At 46.0% G+C, this 25,954-nt stretch overlaps 1 protein-coding gene across 1 annotated transcript; it reads right to left on the bottom strand.

Moving 5' to 3' along the window:
- Positions 1–24,428, bottom strand: TACR2 (tachykinin receptor 2). Its single transcript, XM_019507733.1, is given in 5 exon segments — positions 1–641; positions 7,162–7,376; positions 14,348–14,450; positions 24,039–24,233; positions 24,235–24,428. Coding segments are annotated over 5 exon segments (822 nt in total). The 3' UTR covers positions 1–526.
- Positions 24,429–25,954: the final 1,526 nt, after the last annotated feature.

Here is a 25,954-nt window from a genome sequence, read left to right as displayed (position 1 = left end):
GAATTATGGGTGGCTGATTGTGGAGCCCATGGTGGGATTGAGACCCTTTTATATGTTGGCTTCTTCGTGTAGTAGTTTTTTTGAACATATAAAGGAAGGAGATTTTGATCAGGAAAAAGATTTTTTTTATATTAAATTTGCCTCTGTTAACCCAATTGGGCTGATTTTTTTTTTCCATTCTAAATGCTTAATTTTTCTGTTATGATGATCAATATTAGAATAAGCTGAATTTTAACTCATTGATATTTAGGACTTCTATAGATATCTCACTCTTACAGATATTGTAGGATAAGGCAACCAGTTACTATAGTAATACTGTTTTCAGTGGTGATGACATCTGGTACAATGAAGTACAAAAAATTAATTAAATAACCTATTCTAGACTTCTGAAGTCTACTGCTTTTAAACTATAAATAATAAGCTAGACCATCAAATTAAAAGTCAGTATTTATTGCTGAAGAGTTTTTGATAGTTTTTTCTCTTCCATTTAAATGCGTTTTTATGCTTGAATTAGATTTTTTTTTTTTTAACTTTTGTGGAACAGCTGTAAAGGTGAGGGGTGGATAAGTTTAAGTTTGTCTTTCTCAGATGCTTCTATGCTGGGGCATCCATGGAAGGCCAGCCTGAACCCAGAACGAAACCTGCATGATGCACAAACATAAAAAGGGGAAGTTAAAAGGTAAAATGATTGAGCCAACTGCAGAGCGAGAACATGTTGGACCTTGTTTCATCCTTGAGGCTAGGGACAGACATTACACATAAACTGGTTTAAGTGATCAGAAACTGGTTTAAACCTGTAACGGAACAGATGTTCAGTGCACATAAACCAGTTTGAACATGGTTGAACGTAGTATCATACTTAACTGATTTGGGACAAACCGGTTTATGCAGTGTATGTCCCAGACCCCTTCCTGGTTTACATTAAATCAGAGTCCTCCAGCACTCCAGATGCTTTGCAACTCTGGGCGGGGCTCTGCTCTCTGCTCCAGCTCAGCAGGGCTGGCCCCTCCCCTCTGCTCCCTGGCTGCAGCTCTGATAGAGACTGCAGGTACAGTGGGGTCTGCCTGGCTTCCCCTTGCCCCCCCCCACTCCCTGCTCAAGCAGGGATTCTCCCCTCTCTTCTGCCTTACACAGACACATCTCAGCATTAGCTAGCATACCACATGCTGGCTATGGTCTGTGATGTGGGAGACAGGACAAAGACAGGACAGTGTCAGCTTAGGGCTTTTGGGGGCTAATCAATAGGTAGCTGGTAGGGTTGTGCAAAACTTTGGCAGCTGTTTCATATCAGAAGTGTTTCAGCCCATTTTGGCGGCCGAATTATTGAATCCGAATTGAAACAAAAGGCTCAATCTCCGAAATTAAATGAAATGAAAACATCCAAAACATTTTGGAAATGTTTCGTAATGTTTCGGAGGCGGGCTTGCAGGGAAACAGAAACTAAAAGGGAGGGGGAAGGACTACTCTGATATTGACATCTGTAGCTGGCCAGTGACTATGATCTTTCCCTGAGTTCCCTCCCAATGACAGTGCTCTGGGGGAGGGACAGAGAAACAACATATAAGGCTCTGTGTAAAGCTCTCTCTCTGCCTTTTCTGTCAGCTGTCTCTCTCTTGCAGCACAAGCAGCAGAGCTCACGGTGTCTGAAAGGTCTAGGCTTGCTTGGTAGCAGTAGGTAATGGTAGTTTCTTGTTACCAAGTTGTAGCGAATCCTTTTCCACTTACCCTTGCCTCCCATCCCTATTGTTATCCCTTTCAACAATTCTTCCCCTCATATCCTCTTATTTGTTCTGCTTCTCCCCTGCCCCGCAAACAAAAAGAAAGCTGTTTGTGCTTTCCCTGGCAGTGTGCCATCCATCACTGTGCAGGAAAGCACATCACAAATTATACACACATTTTCCAGCACACCAAACATGAAGTGTGCTGGAAAGACAAGTTCCAAGTCTTCTGGCAGGGGAGCGAGGGGGGGCAGGGGAAGAGCTGTAAATTCCCCTCTTTCCCAAACTTAGATGCTCCCTTTTTTCTATCAGGCATGAAGATTCTGCTGCTAGTGGCAGCAAGGAGGGGGGAGCAGCGTCTGCACTTGCACCACCTCCACTAACACCACAAATAGCCATCAGCATGACAGTGTCCTCCATCCCAATTTCGCCTCCCAGTGCCAGGGGAGGAGCTGGATCTGGAAGCAGGGGAGCTCAGTGACATAGGTAGGGAAATTCTGGGGAAGGAGGGGGAATCTAAGTTTGTGCTGCACACCCCTCAAAGTTCCCCTAGAGCCAGATCTCCTTCTCTGGAAGGCAGTTCGGAGAAGGTAGAGGTTGTGGAGACATGTGGCTCAGCGGACTCGGCTCCTCCTATTGTTGTGCCTCTGTCTGCTGAGGAGAGGGATAAGGCAGAATCACCACTCGCACCCCAGAAGTGAGGGAGGAGTGTTGTGTGGGATTATTTTGAGGTGGCAGATGATCCCAGGTATGCTATTTGCCAGCACTGCCAAAGCAACACCAGCTAGGGCAACGAGGCAAAACTCTTCAGCACCATGGGGATGCTGATGCATCTCAAGAGGCACTATGCCCTTGCCCTTGCTCCTTCTCTGCCTGGCACCAATGGAAGCGTGCCCAAAGAGAAGTCCCCCTTTCGCTTCAAAGCCCCTGTGCCCCAGAAGCAGAGACAGGCCACCCTGGACCAGTGGAGGAAAGGCGGATATAAAGAGAGGTGTGTTCCAAAGGTGAGTGAGGTCACCCAGAGCATTGGGGGGTTGCTTGCTCTGGATGGCCAGCCCTTCTCCTTAGTTGAGCAGCCAGGGTTCAGGCGGCTCATGGTGCTCATGGCCCCATCATACTGCGTGCCTGCAAGTAACACCTGCAGCAGGATGGTGGTTCCCTCCCTGTATGAGGCATGCAGGGAGTACTTGAGGGAGGAGTTGTGCAAGGCAGGTCTACAGGTGGCCTTGCATTTCACCTCAGACATCTGGAGCCGCCAGGGTAGAGATCATGCCTACTTCTCCCTCATGAGGCACTGGTGCGATCAGTCAGGCTGTCAGTGGGCTCTCCTTCAAGCTGAGATGTCTCACCTCCTGATGCCTCAATTTACATTTTCACTGACTGGCTTTCTTTCCTGCATGCCAGCTTCTGGCTTCTTTACTATTCCTTCCATTCAGGAAGAACACACACACCAACTGCACATGCTTCCACAGCCTGAGGGAAGGGGTTTTAAATCCAAAAGCTTGTAAAGAACAACTTTTCCAACATTTAGTTGGTCTAATAAGGGATGTCACATTTACCCAAAGAACCTTGTCTGCCTATATCCTTACAGCAATGTGGCTACAACCTACACCCCCCCCTTAACACACACAAATGTCATTAGTTTTGCTTTGAACAGTCTGAGGTGCAGTTTCACAGAAACCCCTGTACCTATCTCCTTGAAACTTTGCAGGCATCATGAGATCAGAAGGGGATACCATCCCTGCTGTTTTCAGCTGAATCAACCAAAAAATGACAAAGTTATAGATATTTTAGTGATTCCCCATTATAGTCTATGGCTGAATCTCCGAATCAGTGTTGAAATTCTGAAACAGATTCGGCTGAATTGAATCAGGACAGTGATCCAAAACACCAAATTGAATCACTGTCCCTCTGAAATGACCGAATCCAAATCAGAACAGAGCCATTTTGCACAGCCCTAGTAGCTGGTAATGTCCCTCCATTCCTTCCTTGGAAAAAGTTGTTTAAGAGCTTGAACTAATGAGAGACCCTTTTGTTTTGCTGATGGGCTGATGCATTCTGTGCAACTCAGTGCTCTGTTATCAATGGCAGGATACCTGTCCCTAATCAGAGCTTCCTGCCAGGGCCTGGCCATGCTCCAAGCTCGGCTCAGCCATGTGAACGGGATGAAGGGCTGCTCTAGTACGCCCCGGCTTCTAGCCTGAATCACTGCAGGCATGTGCCTGCATTTCTTCAGTCCAGAGGAGATGTCTGTATGGTAGTGGTCACCAGCTGGTTGATTGTGATCAGCTGGTGGATCCCAGAGCCTCTTCAGGTCAATTTGAGGCTGGGGGGGGCAGGGCGGGCTAAGTGCATGAGTGTATGGGCCAGATCAAGGCCCCTGTGGTGAGGGACAGAGTGTGGCAGAGGCAGGAGCACAGGTAAGGTGAAAGGGGCCCCAGACAAGTGGGTGGTGGGCGGCTTGTCCATGGGCACAGGCAGCTTCCGTTGGTGTGCGCACCCTGCCAGCGGCCCTGTAAGGTTCATGCCACCCCATCTGTGCTTGGCGAAGGTGGCTGCCATTGCGGACTGGACTTTGCACCCTGAGCCCCATTGCAGCTGGCACGGGAGTGGCCTGATACCATGTGCACCTGCTGCCAAGTGGGCAGGGGACAAGGCTCAGCCCAGCAGTGGGACGCATGTGGTGTTGAATTGCTTCTGGGCCAGCTGCAGTGGGGCTCAGGGTGGAAAGCCCAGCCTGCAAGGGCTGCCACCTCCATCAAGCACAGATGGTGGGGCATGTGCCCCCCAAACATGGGGAACTGCGAGTGGCTGCAGCAGCAGTGAGCTAGTGAGGGAGTGGGGCAGGGGCATGACACAGGATGGAGTTGCAAGTGGTTTGTCCGCAGGGCACAGGGAGGTGGGCAGGTCATGCATCCTGGAAGGGCATGGGGGGGTGTGCCTCTGGATCTGCATGCAGGGTGGGCTGGGGTGGTGTTGGGCTCTTTCTGGCATGGGTGTTGGGTTGCCCTGTGCTTGGGCCAGGTGGTGGTGGTCCTGGGAGTGGGGCTACAGGGGGTGAGCTGCAGCCTCCCTGACCCTCTCCCAGTGCTGCCACTGCCTGCTGCAAGTGCAGTGTGGGCCAAGCCCTGCTGGGAAGAGTCTGGCACAGCCTTCCCCTCCTCTGCCCCTCCCCCCCCCGAGGGTACGGGGGATGGCAGGCTGCCGCTGCTAGCTGGGAGGCTGCACCAGGCTCTTCCTGGCAGAGCTTGGGCTGTGCTGCACTTGAGGTGGGCAGAGGTGGTGTTGGGAGGGGATCAGGGGGTCTATGACAAATTTTCAGGTGTCTGTACTTCCTCTGTAGCTCCATTCCCAGCACCACTGCCGTCTGGCCCGAGTGCAGCATGGCCCAACACCCACACAGAAGAACCCAGCACCTCCCTGGTCCCAGCTTGCCCCACCCCTGTACAGATCCAGGGGCACATGATGCCCATGCCCTCCTGGGCTGTATGCTCCTCTTCCCTGCACCCCCTGGACGAGCCACTCACAGCTCTGTTCCGTGTTGCACCACCACTGTGTAGGGTGGCCCCTGCCCCCTCCCTCACTCACTACCATGGTGTAAGGGCAGACTGAGGCCCCAGCAGTGAGGAAGGGAACAGGGTACAGGCAGGAGCAGGGACTGGGGTGAGTGGGGAACAAGCAGAGGCCTCAGGGGGCACATGCCCCCTGGGTCTCCACTTGTCCCAGGACCCAGCATGGCCAGGGCCCCACTCTCCCCAGTCCCTGCTCCTGCCTGTGCCCTGCTTCCTCCCTCACTGCTGGGGCCTCGATCTGCCCTGCCTCACCCCCGGTCCTTTCCTTTCCCCCCAACCCCTTCTCCCACAGACATACCTGCTGGGGGGAGCACGCTGCCCCCAATTTTTTTCTCTGTCTCGATCTTCCCCTGCTTCCCTCCCCACAGACTTACCTGGGGGTTGCAGGGCATGGTAGATCTTGGGTTGCTTTTTAATTCAAAAAGTGATCTCCTACCCAAAAAGGTTGGAGACCACCGCTGTACGGTTACAAATCAGTGTACCGTGGCCAGGTTATACTAACCTGCAAAGATTGAATCAATTCAGGCTCAGGCTTTTTGCATGCCTGAATGACCAAAGCAGTGAAAGGCATCCACTGAATATGACACTTAAAGTATTGAATGCATAAAACTAGAGTAGTATTTTCAATGGGGCACAGCTGTAGGAGGTATGGATCGGGTTTCTTTGTATTTTAAGCAAAAGTACAACACAGGGCGTGCGTAGACAAAATGAGGACCATGCATGCACAACACTTTAAATGCTTTTGCACCACTTTAATAGTGTTGGTGTTTGCACATGTCGGCGGTGTATTACACATTAATTCCAGCCAATGTAGCACATTCAGTGGTGTAATGCACCTTAAATGACTTTGGGGCACTGCAACCTAAAACACCTCTGAGGAATTTTAGTTTGCTGCCCTACAGCCACGGAGCAAACAGCTTCAATTTAGAGTCCCCGTTTTGTTTACACATGCCTATAGTGACCAGTCAAGTAAGAATTTGGTGTTGCAATACACTTAATCTATTTAACCAAAACTACTCAACCCACTTAAAATAACTACTTTTTTTTCTATGTAGATCCATCTAATACAGTAAAACATGTAAGGAAAAAGTGTGTATATAGTTGCTAAAAAGTGATGCAATAATTATCAATTAATTTTAAAAGGCGTTCCCCCTTTTCTACACAAGATGACACAAGGTTTCATAGTAGTTTCATAGTAGCTAGGGTCAGGAGGGACCTGAACAGGTCATCTAGCCTGACCCCTGAATGAGTCCCTGAAGGTGACAGATTTGGTTTCCAAAACTGCTGCAAAATGAATGGAAAAGGCAGCATTGCAACATTATACTGATATATTAAAATCTGAAAGAAAAATTTGAGTATTTAAATACGCCCCCCCCCAAAAGAAAAACCCCAAACCTTTCACAAACTTGGCAGCCAAGAGGGCCTCTCAGAAGAAATGTGTCTTTATTTTGCAAATCTTCTCAATGGGATCCCTAAGTAGGGAATGAAAACTGTAGACAACAATATTTATTTTTGGCTAGTCCAGATAATCGAATAAAATAGCAACAGGTTCTTTGTGGAATTTTTTGCTTGTGCTTTATGCTGTGGGCTGCCATGGCCAAAGATGCACACAGGAAATGTTTTCCTGTGTTCGGCAGGCTTACAAGGTAGAGATGATGCTAATGCCTACTCTGCTACTTTAATAAAGGCATAAGCTTATACAACTGAAGTCTCATGAGACTTCTGCTCACATGATCACACAGCAGCTCTCTGAGCTTCTACTGGAGACAAAGTTTGAAAGTTGGTTTGAAATTTATCTTGGACAGAAAGTGCAAAGAGCAAAAGACTAGATGTTTGCCTGGTGTTAGTGGGTTTGTGTGTGTGAGACTAACCTTTGGTTAAGGCAGCAGGATATGATTGGATTGTATGTTGTACAACTCATAGCAACCAGAAAGACTACAAGATGTACTTGCTGAATGTACTTTTGCTTATACATGTCTTCCTTGAAGATCCCAAAGATGAAGTACAGGTGATAAGGCAACCAGCAGGCAGCAAAGGTTATCACAACCGTGACCATAGTCCTCACAAACAATAAAAAAACAGTGTTTTAAATACAGTTTTTCCTTCAGAATGATTAAATCATTGCATGTTTTTATCATATGTAATTGACCTTTTTATATATTTATCCATCCTCATATATTGATACCTATGGGAGCTGGGAGTTCAGATGGAGACAAGGCTGTGTAGCAGTAACCTGTATATTTTCCTGCATGAATGATTTTTTGATAGTTGAAGGCAGCATAATCTCTGCAGCCAAATTGGGGAGAAATATTGGTGTATATGGGTGAGACCTTGTTTTCTGGTTGTGGTGCTATATGGTGGGAGAAGAAATGTCTTCCTGGTAGCAGCATAAATAGATCTTATTCCTTGATGCCTTACTTCACTGGATTTCTTCTGTGCAACCTCAAACAAACTAGTAAAGTCTCCATGAGTACAAGCTCTTCTTTTAAAGGCTGGCTGTTTTTCATATTTGTAAGGATGTATATGAAAAACACCACAACCCCGTCTCAAGTGATTCTACGTCAGCCTTTTCTGTAATGTGAATGTGAAATCATACAGCACCTAAAGAGTCTGCATGAATGTGCTTACATTTCACAGCTGGAATCAGAGCAGCTAGCAGGAAGAAAGCAATGATTGTTGGACTTCTAACCTTTTTTTGGAAGTAACTTGATGCTGATAGTAGACTACTAGTGTGGTTTCCAGGGACTGTACTACTCCAAAGAGTAATTTCTATAATGCTGTATGTGAAAAAAACATCAGTTAGGCAGCAAGTAAATCAACACAATCACTGCAATGTGGTACCTGTAAAAGAAAAACAGGGACATTTTCATATTGATTACATCCCTCAAAGAGCTCTTCCTGTCTACCAAGTCTTCCCCTTGGTTGTGTGTGTATGCCTGCCCTTAACTTCAACTCCAGTGCTCCAGAGATCAGAAATTTTTATCTTTAACACATCAACAAAGATTGAAGAAATTTGTAAAAGCTGATCTCTTCCATGTTACAGTGATAATTCCTTTCATTGAATTTTTTGCTTCTTCAGGAAAGTATTGATTTTCTTTTTTAAAGATATTTATATTTTATGTCAGCTTTGTTCCAGGCCTCACTACTATACTAAGGGGTCATGAGAGCATCTGTGACTATAAAATATCAGCCTAAAATCAGGCTAGATGATTACAAAGATAACAGGGGCTGTTCTTTGTTTATGTATTTTATAAATTAATAACAGTCATTTACTGTATTAGTATTGTTCCTTATTTGCAAGCACTAGTACCTAAACCACAATCAGAGTGGATTCATACTGAAAGTGATGGTGCTTCAACTGTGTATCAGTGAGAGCATTTTCTAGCTTCTAATGTTATCCAGTAAGCTTCAGCTAGTGTAAGGAAAATATAAATGTCATACTTGTGTCTGCTTATATTAAGTAACCACTGCCTATGGGGAGGGAACAACCAGCTCACTTATTTACAGTACATGTCATTTTAACATAAACAGTGTAAAACTAGGATTATGCAGGAAGGATTTGGCACATGCTTTTGGCTTCAACCTTGAAAGGCTGTTTATACATCCCTCCTCAGGATGATGACACTGGATGGTTGTTTGCCACATTAGAGAAAGGGGTTATCCATTTCTGAAAAATATGAGGCAGGTTGTTCTTATTTTGCTTATTGTCAGTCCCCACTATTTGTTCTTTTAGCCTAATGCAAGGGAGCCTGAATATTTGCCAGACTTTGCTTTATACTCCCACTCTTGTTTAATTGTCATGTAGACTTGAGCAGAAAATAAATGCCACTTCTGCTTTCCTCCCTGTGCCTGAAGCATTTCTTTCTTAAAAATTAAATACAGACAACTTCATAAATTAAACTTTATGGATATTCAACATTAAATTGAGAGAGTCAGAAAATGTAAACCTACAGGTTTGTACAGCAGTATTGTCAGTCATGTTGTAAATACAGTGTTTGTGAAATGTGGCTGTTACTGTTGCCCTATTTTTAGATATTTAACACTTTCTTTTCAAAGTATGTGATGGATGTTCTCCTTACTGAGGCCTACTTCCACACCCAGATTAACCTTCGAAAGTTTGGCCAGTTTAATTACCTGCATTTGTGATGGGCTAGCTGGCAGTGACTTAGCCCATGGGTTTTGAAAGGGCAAAAGATGATTGGAGGACTTGGGATTCCCTTTCCTCACCAATCAGGCCCCAGAGACTCACCCTCTGTGTCCCCTGATTGGCCCCTTGGGTCATCTGGAGGGGGATAAAAGGGGCAGCGTAGCTGATCAGGGGAGACCAGTGAGGGACCACAAGGAAGGAGATTCAAAGACCTGGCAAGAGCTGGGCCAGTGGGGCGGGAGAAGTTGCCCCAGAAGAGCCTGAAGGAGTGGGACCTGCAGGCAGCAGTTGGACCCTCAGCAGTGCAGCGTGCGGCTGGCAGGAGAGGCTCCCTGCTGGGCTCCAGGATTGCCTACGAGAGGCTGTGGCCAGCAGGAGAGGCTCCCCCAGCTCCAGAAAGGATCTGAGCAGCGACCTGAGAGGTTCCCAGCTGTGCTTCTAGCTCCTCCAGTAAGAGGCCAGGCAGCTCAACATAAGGCCAGGGCTCTGGGAAGGCCAAGGCCCCCAGCAGCTTGGAACAGTACCAGCACTGGTGGTTGTGATAAACAGTGCCTTAAGCGGGGTTCCCTAAGTGATGTACTACTTGCCAGATGTGGAGCCCCACCCTTCAACTCATCTGCCACGACTTGATGTTATTATATAAAGAGGGGGATTCAGTGGAGATCTTCTTCCCGGGGGGGCTCCACTGGGAGAACGGCAGTACTCACAGTTCAGGTGCGATGTTCCTCAGGGCTCCGCCTCTCCTACACCCCGTCCACTCGCCAACTGGATGGGTGTCAGCAAGATGGTAATTCGGTTGTGCTGGCTTGATCACAGCTTGCTTCGAGGAAAACCCCACATCCGAGTGGGCTTTGTTGTTACTTATACGGCTCCCCCTTTTCTAGATACTGGCAAGCTGTATACACGTCAGCTGACGCCTATTCTCAGTGTCTCCGAATAGAGCATTTTGCTCCTCCGCCTACTCTCTCTCTCTCCTTTTTTTCAAAAGAAATAGACCCCTGGGCTGGAGAGGGGTGTGGAGTTGCCTCCTTTCCCCCACTCTCCTACAGGGGGCTCAAACACCTTCCTGATTCTGCTTGCTGGTGCTGCACCGGCTGTGTTGCTCCTCTCCTTTGCAGAAGCCTCAGCATGCCTGGCGTCCTCTACGCCAGCGTGCTCCCTTCTCGCCGCTTCCTCCTCCTGGGTTCCTGTGGGGCTTTTAAATCTTCCCGCAGTGGCCGGAATGGCTGCTGTGATGGGCTCAGCTGTTCCCCACCCAGGAAACAGCTGATTAAACAGTCAGCGAAACTCTTCCTATTTTTTGCTTTAGATTAATTCATATCTTGGTCATAATCCTGGTATTTGAAGTAGCAGTATTTACAGTGGATGCATATTTCTTTTTCTGTGTGTAACAGAGGAGTTAATCTCAACAATTTTCTCAGCTAATTGTCTTAATCATCTTCTGGAGATTACACCTTTCCTTCTAGAAGAGTTTCTGAAATGGGGAGAGCCAATGTTGTTCTAGGACAGGGGTTGGCAATTGTTTTTAGCTGGAGTGCCAAAAACACCCTAACCTCAACCCATGCTTGACTTGGCATGCCAGAAGCAGAGGGCAGAGGAGCTGTGAGGGGCCTGATCCTTGTTGCTGGGGGTGGGGGCACGCATGCCTCTGGGAGGACAGTGCGGGAGAGGCCAAGGTTGTGCTGCTCCAGACCCCTTCCTGGCTGTGTGTCCTGAGGTGTGTGTGCAGGCACCACTGCCACGGAGCTGGTGCCAGGCTCCAGAGCCTGGTGCAGCTGTTTGCAGCCCCCTGGCTTCCTGCCACAGCTGGCCTGGGCTCTGGGAGGTTTGCAGCCTCCCGGCTGCCTGCTGTGAGCAGCCCAGGCTCCATGGCTGGTGACAGCTGCCCAGGGTCTTGGCCAGCTGTGGTGTGCTGAGCAAAATGGCCTTGTGTGCTATGCTTTGGCACGTGCGCTGGGGGTTGCCGACCCATTCTAGGAGGAGTGTATGTGCATGTTAAAGTGTATGAGCATGTATAAACATGTCATAACTGAGAAAGAAATGACTACATTATATACTTGTAGAAAAACAGAATGCAAAATTCTGAATCATTGGGCGGACTCCCTTGCCTATAGAGATAATAGGCTGCAGTCTCATCAGCATATTGGGAAACTTGCTTTGTTCCTTCCAAACTAACTGGGCTGATATGAAATCAGGCTGGTGGATTTATTTGAACAGAGTAGCATATAATATATGTACCTCTTATCTGGATTAATTCTGTGCCCTGAAGGAGATTCTTCTGCATGTGTGTTCTTGCCTGGAATTCAGGAATGCTTTCTTTTGCGTTATAGATGAAACTTAAGTGAAACTTAAGAGTCCGGTAGAAGGACGTAAGGATTTTATGCTACTCATCCCTATTATCTATGTTAATCTAACACATAAAGAGCTTTATGAATTATGAGCTATAGTCTGGAAAATTGCATAGTACCAGTCAAAATGCCATCATGATAGTGAGTACTGTAGAAATGTGCGGCTGTCAAAGAGTTGCAATACTATCATGTTCTAGGAAGAGCAGTGTGATTGAGTGGATAGAGCACTGAACTGGGATGCTGGGGTTACCAAAATTTTATTCCTGGCTCTTCCAGTGACCTATTGGGTTACCTTGGGCAGGCCACTTCACTTTATTGCACATCAGTTTCCCCTTCTGTCCAATGAAGATGATGATACTTACTTCTGACAAAGCACTTTAAGGTCTGGTCTGCTAGTAAAAATTGCTATATATTAGAGACAGCTATTTATTATTGTAGGGACCTTATGCTTCAGTAAACATTAGCAGTGCATCGATACATTGGTCCGATATTGGATCGGCACCAAGATAAAGTAAATTGAGTGCATCAGAAATTGGCTTTTTTTGCCTGATGCAGCTGATAATTTGGCCAATAAATGCCCCATACATGTGCTGCAGCACAGCACGTAGGCGATGAGGAGCACAGCCTGGCAGTGTGGAGAGCTGCATGCATCTGGTAAGTCTGTTGTGGTGGAAAGGCAGGGGAAGGGAAGATCAAGGCCCCCGTGGTGAGGGAGGGAGTGGGGCTGGGGCAGGTGCTGTCCAACTGGGGCAGAGTGGGGTGTGGAATGGAACCGTGGCTCATCTGGGGGTGTGTGGGGAGGGGGAGGTGACTCCCACCACTGTGCGCAGCCCAGGAGGACATGCGGGGCATGTGCCCCAGGATCTGCGTGGGGGAGGGCAGGCTGCAGCTGGGGCCAGGGCTGTGCTTGTCTTGCAGGGGCTGTGTTGTGCTGGGGTAGGCAGGACTGAGAGGGAAGGTTGGGGGGGCTATGGTGAATTTTGGGGTGGCTGCAGCCACTCCTGTAGCCCTCTCCCAGCACTGCTGCTGCTTACCCAAAGTGCAGTCCAGCCCAGCACCTCCCCACCAGGAAGAGCCCAGCACAGCCCTGGCTGCAGTCCACAGCAGCAGCCCACTCTGCACTGTGCAGATCCAGGGGCACATGCGCCCCCTGCCCTCCATGCCCTCCTGGGCTGCATGCAGCAGCAGGGCCTGCCCCCCCCCCATGTCCCCTGGATGAGCCGTGGCTCCGTCCCATGCCCCGTCCTGGCTGGGCAGCCCCAGCCCCACTTGCTCCCTCACCACAGGGGCCTTGATCTGTCCCCCCCATGCCCTTTCCCTCCCTCTTCCCCTTCCCCTTCCCCTTCCACCACAACAGACTTACCAGCTGCATGCAGCTCTCCATGCTGCCAGCCTGTGTATAGGAATCAGATTGGTATTGGCCAATATGCCTTCTTAAAAATCAGCTATTGGTATCAGCCCCAAAAATTTCTATTGGTGCACCCCTAGTAAACATGACATCGCTGAACAAGAGAGAGCTCACCAGCATTTATATGGAGCTTTTGGACCTATGCACATATTATTTGAGGAAAAACAGTTCTATATTAATTCTACAGACAACCGGCTGTGTGGAGGATATGAAGGGCAAGAAGAGAGGCAGTTGTTCAAACTGAAATGTAGCTCTGCACTCAGTGTAAAAAAGTGAACTCAACATTTTTCTTGTGGTAAATTATCTCCAAAAAGACATTTATAAAATCTGTTACTTTTTTTACAGTTGTTCAATGATTTGATATAAGGAAATTTTACCTTATGAATTAGGAAAAGAACTGCTTGCTGTGACTATTCTTTATATGATAATAATAACTGATCATTGCTGTTTCTTTATAAACTGGAAGAAGTCCTGATTAATTTATTATTAGAGTTTTGATAATCTCAGGAAGATGAGTGTAAGACCCTCCATCTGCCCCTCACCTTCCCACTTTCGTTATGTAGGCCTATAGAATTTTAGGATATTTAAAACACTTTTTTCCCCCATAAATAAGATTATTATTTTTAACTAATAATGCAACATCTACATTTTAAAAGTACCCAAATTCTTCCTGCCTGAAGGAATGAGAGAAACATAGTTCCCTGGAACCAAGATTAACTGTCTATTTAGCAATTTTTATGTTCAGTTTTCTCCTTTCACATGCACAAAACCTGAGCTGCCATTTCCATGTTCTTTGTGTCTCCTTTTTCCTCCCCTGCTGGTGAATTGTTACACAGATTCGCTGGCCAAGGAAGTGAACAGCTTCTTCCTTGGTTGCAATGCTATATTATTTCTAGCTAAAAGGGGCTGCTGAAAATAATAGTCTTCCTTCACTCTTCTTCATGGAATCAATAGTTTCTAATAACTGACAGTTCTGGAATTACACCCACTTTGTGTGAACTTTTTACATAATGCTGCATAGACTTTCTGCTTCTGTTTTACACAGCTGAGGAGTTCTTACATTAGCTGGTGCTTCTGTCCATTATCATTTGGCCAGGCAACAGTACATTTTTTTAGTTGTTCTATTGTTGATCATGATCTCAGCATAAAAACACTATGGGAAAGGCAAGTCCAAAAGCTACCAGCCAGATTATTCCTATGATTACTCTGGTGTTCCCAGAAAGTTCGGGCTTAAGAGGATAAATGATGGCTACATACCTAGGAGAAAAATGAGGTAGCAATTTTGATTACCTGAATATTTTGTTAGAAAATTACAGTGAGGCAATACACCCAATCAAGTATCAATGTAGACCCAAACACACACAGTTCCACTGATCTGGTATACTTTTTAGCCTTTAACTTTTACTGGAAAGAAATTTCAAACATTTTATAGCAGAAGTCACTGTTAGTCTATCTTGACAGAGTGTGTTGCTCTGGTGTGTTGAACTCCATAAGAAATTGTTTCTTTCTCTTAGTGAATACCGTTCTATTCATGAAGAGAGACTGCAATCCTTTCGTATGTGGGAGTGCACTTTGTACAGATTTGCAGTGATGCTACCAACTTCTTGCTATGCATTATAATTGGGTAATTTGGAATGCTTGGACAAATTAAAGCAATGAAAACTTCAAAAGGCTGACATGATAGTTCCAATATGTGCAATAAATGTATACAATCCACCTTATATAAGATAGGCAGCCGAACACATTGCCCTTGAGCTGATGTTAGATCCAGCACAATTGCAAAGCCAGCTCTGTCAACAAGAATGATCTGCTACATCTTTGCAGCTGTCTTCTGCTGAAGGCAGAAAATTACTGAAACTGTTATTTGTTTGGTCTGAATCTCTGTGGCAGGAACTGTGTTCACACTCCCAGGAATAAGCATATATTTATTATTCCCATTAATTTTTTAGTTATATGCTGAATAATTGCATATAATTTGTTTCCCTCTATACCAGGGAAGAATGAACAAAATTAGGGTCTCAACTAAAGCTGTATTCACAATGGCAGGTCATGGTCTTGCACATAATTTACTATGCATCTGAATCGCTGACCTTAGCAGTGGAAACTCCTTTTGCCGTCCTCTTCTGTCTGCAAGCACTCTAGCACATGTGCTTGCAGCATAAATGGTATGCTGTTGATCCTTTTGTCCCACACCTGTTCAGAACAGTTGTGCCTTATCTGCCTTGAGTTACTTGCAAAGGCAATTATCTGTTTTTAAATTTACCATGTAAAATAGATCTGTACTTTAGACAGTGTAAGGTCAGTTATTTATCTCTTGTGTCTTTGTATTTTTATTACAATAATTTCAGAGTGGAAAACTCCAGTTACTTCCTGTTTACTTAGAAAAGGAAGGAAAGACAATGCCTGTCTCTCAGCAAGCCCCATTGAAGAGAATTCTATTCAAGCCTTCATACAATAGACACATAATAAAAAGACTGCATGGACACAAAGCCCCAGAAATTTTCTACCTTTTAACATGTTGGAGCTTTATTTATTCAGAAGCAGTATACAGTTCCTGTAAGTCTTTATATTTTTTTATCTAGACTTTGCTAAAATAAGCTGGGAAGAATCAAGCACTAAAACAGTAAAGCCACCCTTTTTTTTTTGCAGGCATGCCATAAATTAGACCTGCACCCTCCCCAAATGCCACTCCAGTCTCCTTCCCTTGCCCAATCTGCTGCTCTGCTTTCTGCTCCCAACCGTTTGCTCCCTGCCTCATCTGTTCTTCTGTCTTCTTCCTTTCCTGTGCTCCCATGCCCAATTTGCTGCTTTGCTTTTTGCTTCTTTTCTTGTCTGCTGCTATATTGCCTATCCCTTCCCCAATCTACCATGTGCCAAACACACAGGCTACCCATGCCACTTGTGACACCTGTGCTGCAGGCTGCCCATCTCTGTACTAAATTATCTCCAGCCTGTCTGTTTATAGAATCATAGAAAATTAGGATTGGAAAAGATCTAGTCCAACCCCCTGCTCAAAGCATTCCCACTAGATCATCCCAGGCAAGGCTTTGTCCAAGGATAGAGATTCCGAACCTTCTCTGGGTAACCTGTTCCAGTGCTTTACTACTCTCTTCATGAGAGAGTTTTTCCTTACCTCTAACCTAAACTTCCCTTGAATCAACTTGAGACTATTGCTCCTTGTTTTGTCATCTGTTGCCACTGAGAACAGTCTAGCTCTATCCTTTTTGGAACCACCTTCAGGTAGTTGAAGGCTGCTATTAAATCCCCTTGTCGCAGGGCACTGAAGTGCCCTGCTCCTAGAAAGAGGGACAGGTGCTGGTTGCCGGGGCAACCACAGTTTGGTCAGCTGACCAGAAGGGGGCAGGGCCTGGCCTATATAAACAAGCCAGGCTGAGGCCAGAGGCAGTTCTCCTCTGGCAGCTAAGAGAGTCGGAGCTCTGTTGGAGCAAGCTGAGTAGAGAAGCCTGATGGCCTGAACAGCTTCTGTGGGAGGAGACCAGGGGAGGAAGCCCTGGTAGGGATTTGGGATGATAAATTGCCTGATGGCGTAGAGTTTGTTTTAGCCAGGAGGCTTAGCTTTGAGTTGGAGCAGATTGGCTCATGTTTTGGCATTCTGTTGTTTTTTGTTAAACCGGAGGACCGGGTGAGGCTATAAGGGGTTGGAGGAGGCCTCATAGGAGCTCCCCAGTAGTGTGGGGTTCCTGGTGCCAGAGGGGGCACCACATCTAGGGGTGCAGTGACCCCAGCCCTGAGAAGGGGCACAGTGCATTGGGGGCCAGGTAAGGCCGAGGCTGCCTGAGCCCCATAGGAGGCGCAGGACCCGAGAAGGGGGTTTGGGGGCCAGGCACGGCTATGGCCACCTGAGCTTTGATTGTGGGAAGCCCCAGTGGGGCGCAGGATCTGAGAAGGGGGTCTGGGGGCCAGGCACGGCTATGGCCACCTGAGCTTTGATTGTGGGAAGCCCCAGTGGGGCGCAGGATCTGAGAAGGGGGTCTGGGGGCCAGGCACGGCTATGGCCACCTGAGCTTTGATTGTGGGAAGCCCCAGTGGGGCGCAGGATCTGAGAAGGGGGTCTGGGGGCCAGGCACGGCTATGGCCACCTGAGCTTCGGTTGTGGGAGGCCCCAGTGGGGCGCAGGCAAGGCTAGGCCCCAGTGCGGGCAAGGATCGCGAGGCTAGGCCCCAGTGCGGGCTACGAGGGTGCAGAGCAAGGCCCCAGTGCGGGCATGAACACAGGGAAGGCCCCAGTGCGGGCGAACGTGAGAGAAGCCCCAGTGCAGGTGAAGCCCCAGAGGGGGTGCATAGGCAAAAAGCCCCAGCGAGGGTGCATAAGTGAGCAGCCCCAGTGCGGGCACGCGCCTAGGACTTGGTTGCGAAGTTAAACCCCAGCATGGACAGGGTCGTGAGAGAAGGCCCAGTGGGGCTTGGCTGCGAGAGAGGCCTGGGAGTGTCCGCGGGGAATGCGGGCGACGGTAAGGAAGGAGAGCCCAGAGAGTGTCTGTGAGGACGCAGGCCACCTAAGAGAGTGACTAGACAATGTCCGGGACATCCGCGAGGCTTGGGGCGTGGTATTAGGGGTGGAAGGAGCCATGCATAGCCCTTGAGGCAGGAGTGCACAGAGTCACCGTAGACGGGGCACAGACTGGAGTACGTCAGGGGTACTGTGTCAAGGAGGATAAAAGGCAGCCTCCCTTAATACCCTTATCATCAAAGACGTGGCGGGCGAGAACGAGGGTGCACTGACACCGACTTGACACAGTAGGGGGGCGCTAGGGGAGTTCATGGCTGCTTCTAGGTCCTGGCCCCGTGACACCCCTCTTGGTCTTCTCTTCTGCAGACTAAATAAGCTCGTTCTTTCATCCTCTCCTCAGACGTCATGAGCCCCAGTCCCCTCACCATTTTAGTTGCCATTTGCTTGACTCTCTCTAATTTGTCCAAGTCAGTATTCCATAGCACAGCTCGTGCTGAATCATGGGCTTGAATTTACAGCTGCAAAATGAGCAACTGATCGAGCTGCCAAAATGGAACTGAAATTGCACCCAGTGCTGCAACTACATGGGGTGTTACAGCAGTGCAGAGCCAAGTCCTTAACAGTTAGCAAAGATTGGATCACAAAAAGTGATAAAGCTTTCAGATAAGCACCAACAAGCTTGGTCACATCTCTGATTCATCTGAGACTTCTCTTAATCTTCCCTCCTCCTGTTGCCAACAATCCTGAGTTCATTTTCCCTTTCTATTTCCTCAAACCCTACAGGGTTTTCAGCTCCTCGTACTCCGCTCCCTGTGACTTCTTCCCTATTTTGCCAAGTGCCAAGCACTCCGCAGCTCCTCTCCCCACCAACAGTCAAAGTCAGAAAAATGAATAGGTCCAACTTCATAAAGCAAATATGAACCGTGGTGTGTCTGTGAACTTTCCAGGAGAGTCTGGGAAGTTGTTGTGTTTTTTTTTTTATTTTGAGCTACTAATATACTTCTGTCCAGAGGCCCAAGTGTGGCTTGCCTGCAGTTGCTCAGGTACTGTAATATACAATACTGACAGAAATGTTAGGAGACACTTTTTCCAACAGTAAATAATGTTACGCTCTCTGGGAAAACGGACATAATGGGCTTTTCCAAAGTAATGATTAATAGTACAGTAGGTGACTTTTATATATGCCACTTCTGGTGTGCCACCTCAAGATCAACTATTTTAAATTATAGTGTTTCATCAAAGCTAACCAGCTAAACCAGGACAGACCGTAACTTCTATAACAACTGTAACCCAGGTACACCGAGGGTATGCCCTCCCAGCCAAATGGAGAGGAAGTGGTGACAGACTAGGGTGCTGAGGGAGGGACATCACCACCCTACGTGCAGATCCCTCCATTTCCCTATAGAGACAACCCCAGGAGTGTACACTTCACTATATATAGTTGTATTATTACAAATATAATTAAAATATTTACATGCCAGAAATAATTGAATACCTGATATTACAAAATAATTTTCATAATCTCCAATTCAAGAAATGACCCAATGAATCCAAGAATATTCACCCCAGTGGGTAAAACCCAGTACTTAAAAATATATACACAACTGACCCAAAGACTTCTTCAAGCTCTCAAACCCATCAACATCACAGTTAACAGCACTAAAATAATAATATTATTTATAAAATATAAAGCCCAACATAAACTCAGAACCTCAACCACATAGAAGTCTAATTATGAATTTGTTCCCTAAGCCTGAAGAATAGGGGTCCCCTCACCCACTCCCAACAGGGTCTCGGGACCCACCCACTGGGAGGGGTCTTCTGCACAGCTCTAGTGAGGCCACTCCTTATACCTGCCCAATTTCAGGGTCCCAGAGCTCCAATAACTCACAGTCCTTCTGCTGGACTGGCTTGTCCCAGCGTGATGTTCCCCTCTGGGGTCTCTTCTCCCAGGCTGCCTGTGGACTCCCCTTGTGGCCTGGTGCCCCCCGCCTTGCAATGTCGCCTGCTTCGGTCCTCACAGCCCTCTGCAGATTTGCTTGTGCCGCTCTATGCCCCACTCTGAGCACTGAGGGCTAGCTGCTTCACCCAGCAGGGTTGCTGGGCTCCAAACCACCTGCTTCATACCAGGGTGGTCTTCCCTGTTCTCCGTGCCCTGCTCAGCATGAGGGCTCTTTCAGCTTGCTGGGGCCCTATGTGGGGCTCTGGCCTTCCGGCCTCACGCTGGGTGGCTAACCTGAGCAGCCTTTTGCTGCTCACTGCTCCTGGATCTTACCCAGATCCTGTGCACCGTTGCCAGACACTTGTCTGCAAGCTTGAGCCACCTTGCTGCACTCCTAGGGCTTGGACTTCATGCATCAGACTATGCATCATGACGAGCCCGAGGGTCTTACACCCTCCCAGAGCTGCTCTGTGCAGTGGGTCTCTGCACCATGACAAGCCTGAAGGCCTCACATCCTCCCAGGGCTGCTGTGTGCAGCAGGTCTTTGCACTGTGATGAGCCTGAGAGTCTCACACCCTCCTAGGGATCTTCAGGAGCTCAGGACACTGGGGCAGCTCATCCCCAGCTTTTTTCACTCTGATCTTCCTTCTTCAGCTTCCCCATTGCGTCCCTCTGCATGCTGGACATGCTGCTTCTTTTATACACTTCAGGGGCTCTGCCCCCAAAGTTCTCCAGACCTGGCAGGGCGCAGTCTTGAACCAGGTCTGGACTACTCCTTGCCCCCCTCGCTTTGGGGAAAGGGGTGGCCTTGCTTACCCTGGCTTGCTTCTCATTAGTGGCTGGGCTCCACCAATTGAAATTGCAGAATCTTGAACTCAGGACTCATCCAGAGCTCAAAAGGTAAGTCTGCTACACAGTCAATGGAATCTTTCACTTTCCAGAAGACAGTCAGGATCTATTTAAAGAATAACTAAATATGGTTAGGGCATGTGACTAAAGAGACTTTGGTTTCTTGCCATATGACTAAAGAGACTTCAGCTTTATAGGTACTTGTACCAAGGATGTCCAAAGAGTTGGAGAGTAGAGACAAATGAGAATAGTCTGAAGGGGAATGGATTTTTACAAAAATGCTACTTGGCAAGACCTCGGGATATACATAAAATAGTTGTTACCAACTGTTCCTGATTTAAAGCCAGGAACAGCAAACTGCATTTTAAAATCAAGACATTGTTTCCTCTTAAAACATATTTACTTTCATTTTTACAACTGTGGACAAATCAGCACCAGTTTGTGTTTTCATTAACAGCACAAAGGGAAACATTTAATGATTACACTATATATTAATGACTTTTAGAAACTACTGTATATGTTAACACAAAGCAGGGTCCTAATGTATGTCCAGATGCAGCACATATATAATGCTGAACGAGGGGGTAATGACTTATTCTTCAGGTTATTACATTTATCTTGACCTTGATTTCTCCATTGCTAGATTGGCAGGGCCTGGGTGTTTGCCACTGAACTGATTTTTGAACAGCAGAAGCTTCTATGAAAGCCACTCCTGAAGCCTGATTAATATTGCCTTTGGGACAGTTCCAGAGAGACATTTGTCTTGTTCTTGAAGGTGAAGGATGCTTCTGACAGAGACCTGGCAGGAAACTGACATGATGGTCTTGTTTGTTAATGTGGTAGGGAAAAAGAAGAGTCAGATATTGGACTCCCATGAAGAGCAATCAGTGAAAACCCAGCAGTTTTCTGTATTGTGGATTATGAGCAACCTGTTTGGGGATGACTTGGGGGAAGATTAAGGACTTGGGGTATATTATGTTGCAGTCAGAGTAGAGAGTGCAGTTTGGCATATGACTTATAACAGTCTAGCTATCTCAGCATGGGGTTCAGCCTGGGCTAAGAAGCAGGGTAAATTAGCCCACTCTGGGTGCATCTACATGTGCTATTAGCACAGAATAATAAACTCCAGCACATATTGTGCACCCGAGACCACAGCACATTGAGCTGAGTTGGAGCGGCCCCAGCTGGCAGGAGATCCATGGGGGTTAGATTGCCAGCCCTGGGCTGCTCCACCCTGGCACAATGTTCTGTGGAGGGGCTGGCTCGGGGCACAAGCATGCTTCAGTGCAGGGTTAGCTGTCATGCACCCCCGCACTGAAGCACCCTTGTGCCCCAGCCAGCCCTGTCAGCATCTGCACATGCATTGCTGTGTACTAAAGAATGCCACCATAGGATAGTACTTCTGCTTACAAGTACTAACCTGCAGCAGAGTTAATTTTCCTATGGCCTGATAGGGTTGCATGTGTAGATGCTGAGACTTTACTGTGGAGCTAATTAGGCAGGTCCGCAGTAAACATCTTGTGTAGATGCACCCACTGAGCTCTATGCTGCTGCAGCTAGATTGTTCCTGGTAGCCCAGTTAAATTTGTTTAAAGCTGGTTTTGGTATATCTATACTGCACTGCAACCACTGCAACATAGATACTGGAGAAGGCAGGAGAGAAAAGATCTAACATGCTTGTAATACCTCATGGAGAATGGAGGAGATGGGAGAAGACTAGAATGTTCAAAAAGGGTTAAGAAGTCTGGAGAAAGCCTGGAGGGAACTGGAGAATTTGGAACTGAGTTTAGCTTCTTTTAGCTCTTTTTCTATTCTTAGTGGGTGTATTAATGTGCCTTTTCTAATGTGCATTAACACTAATACCTCCAATGTGAGCTACTAAATGAGTATTAGATTGTGGTAATGCACAGTAGCATAGCTGCATGCTTTTTTAGTGATGCATAATGCAAAGTAGACTATTTTACTGCACATTAGTGTAACGTCACAGGTTTTTACATGATGCTTTTAATGCACAGTAAAATTGTCTACTTTGCATTAAAACGCACATGTACATGTGCCCACAGATAGTGAAAACTGATTTCCAGTGAATTTAGATTACTTCCTATGAAAGAGAGCGGTTATCTAATTTAGTACATGAACCATAAATATCCATACCTTGAGACTGTTGGGATTTGTTCTTATATTATAATAAACTTGTTAATCTAATAGACCATTTTGAAAATATTAAATTGCCTCTTGCATATTGCAAAGATTTCAAAGCCTTAGTAAATATAATCAAACTTCTGGTCTTGAAGAATAAATACTAACAACCTCTGGAAGGGAAGTCTGTATTATGTGTAAAACTTTTATTTGCTTCTTGTCTGCAGTTGTATCTAAATTAGAAATGTCATTGTGGATGTTCATATTTTCAGTAAGAGATACTATAATATAAATCGCACCTATGATCAAACGATGGGTCCCATCTATGGGATAAAAAGATGTATTTATGTGAAGATTTAGATCCCTCATATGATATTTAACATTAAAAAAACTGAAATTCAAGCCACTTCTAATCACTACTGTCAGGCTTGTTTCAGACCGGTGACCTAGAGGTAAAAGATTCTATATCCTATTACTAGTCCCCATATCACCACAAGATAGTTCCATACATGTGCAGTGGGGCTGTGTGAAGCTTTGGTCACTGATTCGATTCGGTGGAGATTCAGCCCAATTTGGAGACCGAATCTCCGAATCCGAACTGAATCACGCAACCCTTTAATCTCTCCAAATCAAATTTGAACCCTCCGAATCGATTCAGAAATATTCAACGATTCAGACACATATAGAAAAAACATTTAAAGCTTTGTTTACCTCAAGGTTACCAGGTGGTTTGTGAATGCTGAGATGTTGGGGCAGCTAGAGAGTCCCACGGGAGCACAGGGAGGGTCCCCAGCATGCTCAGCAGCAGACCTGTAACTGAACCAGAAGCACTTCTGGTCCACTTCTGGGTCTGCCGGTGAGCATGTTGGGACCCTCCTCATACCCTCCCCTTGCTTGGCGACTGGTGTCTCTTGGGGGGCACCTGGGGTTCCCCTGTGGATGGTCACTGAGCCAGGAGGTGGGCCTGCACGCTCGGCGGTGGATCTAGAAGTGGACTGGAAGTACTTCCGGTCCACTTCTGGGTTCATCACTGAGCACTTGGGGGGCTCCCCCACACTCCTGTGGGACGCTCCATCTACCCCACCATCTCAGCGTTCACAAGCCACCTGGTACCTCAAGGTCTGTAGAAAAAACATTTAAAGCTGTGTCTATGGCCAAATCACTGATTCTCCAAATCAGCATTGAATCTTCAGATTAGGATTCAGCTAAATCGAATCGGGAAAGTGATCCACTTCAATTAACTGAATCACTGTCGCCGAGTCGGGCCGAATCTGAATCAAATACAGCCTATTTTGCAGACCCCTAATGTGTAGATATTCATCTTTTCTGCTAATAACCGACCCCAAATGACAGATTGCAGAATAGTTTTACAACAAATGTACTGCAATAAAACCTTATCTTAAAACAGGTTTTTTCAATTATTGTCTTTCAATTTAATCTCTGACGTGTCAGCAGCAACTGCTGTCATAAAATAAATACTCACAAACATTCCAGTAATAGGGAACAAGTTCTGAAACCTGCAGAATTCCTTACCAAAATACCAGACATTGTGGCTAGCATAAATGAAACTGAAAACTGTATTGAAAGCAGCCACGAGAAGATCAGAAAAAGCCCGATTAACAATAAAATAAATGGTAAGTCATTTGTTTGTGGGCTTGAATAATCCAGATGACAGTGACATTGCCAATAATTGATGCAATAAATATAAAAGAATATGTGATGGCCCAAAGAGCTATTTGCCAGCCTGGCTAGGTAAACTGGATTCCTGTGGTCCAGTTGCCATCATCCTCAAGAAAGCCAGCCACTGAAATATTATTGTTTAAAAAGGAAGTCATGTGCATTTCTCTTTTCATTTTATCATAGAAAACCAGTTTGGCATCTGATGATTTTTCTTTCAACAGACATTGGTATTATCAATCCTCTATTTACGTATAAACTGTAATTAAAAAAAAAGGGGGGAATTAAATGCTGTCTTGGTTTTCAAGTGGTGTAATGTAGTTCCAAGAGAAGATGTTCTACATGAAGTGCCTCTTTAGCCCAGCTTCTTGACTTATATATTGGAGGGAAAAAATGTAAGTTAATTCGTTTTAGCCCTTTTTTAATAACTCCAGATCTGTGAAATTCTTCCTTTAGATTTTCAGGTATGAAAAAGAGTAAATATCATGTCATCAGCATTTTTAATCCAAATGAAATCCTTCTGGATTTGAAAAGAGAATCCTGGATATTACAAAGTGATAGAAATAAGAAGTCTCTGCAGTAGGACTAATGGTATTTTGTCATCTCTGCCTGAATAACTGTTAAATGTAAGCCAGCAGCCTAACTGGTATAAATTTCCCACATGGGCTTAAAGTGCCTTTGAAAGGAGGTGGAGTCTGTTGTACATAAAAGATAAGCAAGTAATTTGATGTTAAGGGAAATTTCGTAAGGTGGTGTTTAAATTTTTTTTTTTAGTTCCTGAACTTACCTGAGATAAATCTATTGCTGTGAGGATTTACATCCTAAAATGCAGAACGTAGCTGATTTCACTGAGTTTATTAATCATTCGGCCATGGGCTTCCAAAACTCATACTGACTTCACTAGATATTTCATTGAGTAAAGAATACAGAAATGGGCCTGCAGAATGCCCCTGTTAAAAATGGAAACAAACTAAGTAAAAACATATGAAAGATGACATACAAAAGATCCACTTTACAGCAAAAGAGAAACTTATTACTTCAGGGAATTAATTCAACACAGTTTTAGAAAGGCAGTCTATCTGTGTACTCTGCCACAATTTGTGGGGGTTGACAGCATTTGAATTAAAATACTCTATTTTATTCCTATTGAAAGCCTAACATGGAGCTATGATACTTTTAACTTGTAGCAGTTTCTAAAAAACTACTTTGGGATTATTTATTCTTTAACATTACTGAGACAATATAGTTCTTGATTCTGGGGCACCTGTGAGCACTGCAAAAAATGTGCTGTTATCTTAGCAATGTTGAAGAAATGTAGGACCAGATCCAAAAGAAGTGTTATGCACCTAAAGTGGGAGTTGGGCAGTCACTCAGAAATAAGTTTAATAATGTGATCCTGAATATCCCCACTAGGTTCTTGTCTAACACTGGAGGTGCCTACATTCCTTATATAAGTGCCTCTGTTCTTGACCTTGAAGTTCCCAGGACATCTGAAGTTCTGCTTCCATGCATGCTCAAACAAACTACCTAACGTAAGAGTTAGCTTGATGTCAGTCTTATACTTACACTGTACTGAGCTCTATAAACTATGCATTCCTTTGTCCAGATCCCCAAATGGGCTTGATCTGGTGTTCGGAGAGCATGCCTAATGCATGCCTACAGGATTGGGCTCCATATAAAAAGC

Source organism: Gavialis gangeticus, unplaced genomic scaffold, assembly GCF_001723915.1.
Source record: "Gavialis gangeticus isolate Ggan-Ray unplaced genomic scaffold, GavGan_comp1, whole genome shotgun sequence".
Taxonomy (NCBI): Eukaryota; Metazoa; Chordata; order Crocodylia; family Gavialidae; genus Gavialis; species Gavialis gangeticus.
This window is presented reverse-complemented; position numbering and strand designations above follow the sequence as displayed.